At 58.8% G+C, this 1,919-nt stretch overlaps 1 protein-coding gene across 1 annotated transcript in view; it reads left to right on the top strand.

Annotated features, from left to right (window-relative positions):
- The first annotated feature begins 191 nt into the window (after positions 1–191).
- MMGT1 (membrane magnesium transporter 1) overlaps positions 192–1,919 on the top strand; it is a 6,473-nt gene continuing 4,745 nt past the window's right edge. The window contains exon 1 of the mRNA XM_019521307.1: positions 192–316. Coding sequence (XP_019376852.1) covers positions 235–316 — 82 coding nt within the window. The 5' untranslated portion in view covers positions 192–234. The remainder of the gene's footprint in view (positions 317–1,919) is intronic.

Below are 1,919 nucleotides of genomic sequence, written 5' to 3'. Positions count from 1 at the left end.
CGCGGCGCCATGACCCGCCCCGAGCCCTGAGCCAGCCCCCTCAGGAGCCGCTCGCGCGGGACCCGGCCGCCGCCATGACAGGCCCCGCTGCAACAGCCCCGCCTGCCCCGCGCGCCCACTGCGCATGCGGGGGAGGCACCACCCCTTCCGGTCCGTCCGTCATCGCAGCGCGCCGCCGCCGGACGGGGCGCCCCTGGTGGTGGGAGGTGGCCGCGGGGAGGGAGGCAGGGCAAGATGGCGGCCGCCTCGCTGTGGAAGGGGCTGGTGGGCGTCGGGCTCTTCGCCTTGGCCCACGCCGCCTTCTCCGCCGCGCAGCGTGAGTCACACCCCCCCCGAGAGAGCCCTGCCCCCACCGCGGGACGTGACGGGGGGGCCGCTGAAACCCCTGGGAGCAGGCCCGGAGCTCGGCCCGCGGAGGGGGTGTCCGGACTACGGGGGGGGCAGACTAAAGGAGGGGGGTGTCCAGACCGGGGGAAAGGGGAAGGGGGCGTCCAGCCCAGCGAAGAGGCTGTCATTTGGGGGGGGTCTGGGCTTCCCTCTGCTCCTCCTGCTCGAAGCCTCTGGCATGTGGGAAGCTTTGGGCCCCGGGAAGCGTGTCGACAAGGTGGGGAGAGTCCAGCCGAGGGCAAATGGTTATGGGGGGCTGGGGGGACATGATGGTGAGGAGAGGGTGAGGGGATTGGGCTGACTGAGTCTGGGGAAGAGGAGACTGAGGGGGGTTGCAAAGAGGCTGGAGCTGGGCTGTTCTCGGTGGGGCAGATGACAGGACAAGGAGCAATGGGCTCAAGCTGCAGCAAGGGAAGTTGAGGTTGGATATTAGGAAAAAACTTTCTCATTAGTAAAGTACTGGAGTGGACCAGGCTCCCTGGAGATGTGGTGGAGTCTCCATCCTTTTGAAGACACGGCTGGACCAAGCCTTGACTGGGATGATGTAGTTGGGGCTGGTCCTGCTTGGAGCAGGAGTTGGACTAGATGTGACCTCCTGAGCTCCCTTCAACCCTCACTTCTTATGACTGATTCAGAGGCCGTGCCCCTCCCCCCCTGCTCAATAGCAATGGGTTTACCTTTCCTCCAAGATTATGTCCCATCCCTTTTTGAATCTGATGAAGCCGTCAGCGTCCACCACATCTGGTGGCAATGAGCTCCACCCTTGAGTGAGAGGCTGGGTGACAAAGAACTTCTTTGCATGTGTTTTAAACCAACAAGCCCTGTCAGGCCTCCCACCAGCACGGACCCAGAGGTTCCCCCTAGGAACCCATAGCTTTCAATAGTCCACCCTGCTGGAGCCTTTCTTTCCCTTTGGCAAGGGAAGAGATTGCTCTAGTTTTCTTCTGCAATCAAAACATGAGTTGAAACCAAGAGCCAGTCTGTTCCCAGGGTGTCTCAAGGCTCATCTGGGGGGGCTTCCGTCTGAGGAGATGAAGAACGCAGTGGTCGAGGGTGTACAGTCTTTGCAAAGAGTTCCTGGGCAGCTTTTCCACTAGAACTGGAGCCCACGCATCAATTTGAAGGCTCCTGCTACATGTATTACGCAACTGACTGGTGAATTGTGCAATCAGTTTAGAGCAGCCACAGATGCAAAGTCATTATCACACCATAAAAATGTCTGGCCAGCTATAGAAAGAGTTGAGCAGCTACAAACGTAGTGCTTGACAATGTGCAACAACTCTAGAGTTGGTTTCTATCTGGCTTTCATTTGAACATGGGGCAGGGGCCCTAAGCAGTCCATCTGCGTGGACTCCTGCAAGGCACCTGCCACGTTTTCCTACGTAAATGTTTATGCAGAACGCCAAGGGCATTAAAATAGATAGGAAACTCACTAGACTTCACCTGCTGCCAAAGGAGACAGTGCCAGTGTTACGTGGCCCCTTGAAAGGCTCTCTCCCCCTTACACACTGCTCTGCATTTACAGCTTCCCA

Source organism: Gavialis gangeticus, unplaced genomic scaffold, assembly GCF_001723915.1.
Source record: "Gavialis gangeticus isolate Ggan-Ray unplaced genomic scaffold, GavGan_comp1, whole genome shotgun sequence".
In the NCBI taxonomy this organism is placed as follows: domain Eukaryota; kingdom Metazoa; phylum Chordata; order Crocodylia; family Gavialidae; genus Gavialis; species Gavialis gangeticus.
Note: the sequence above shows the minus strand (reverse complement) of the source record. Positions and strands in the feature narration are given on the sequence as shown.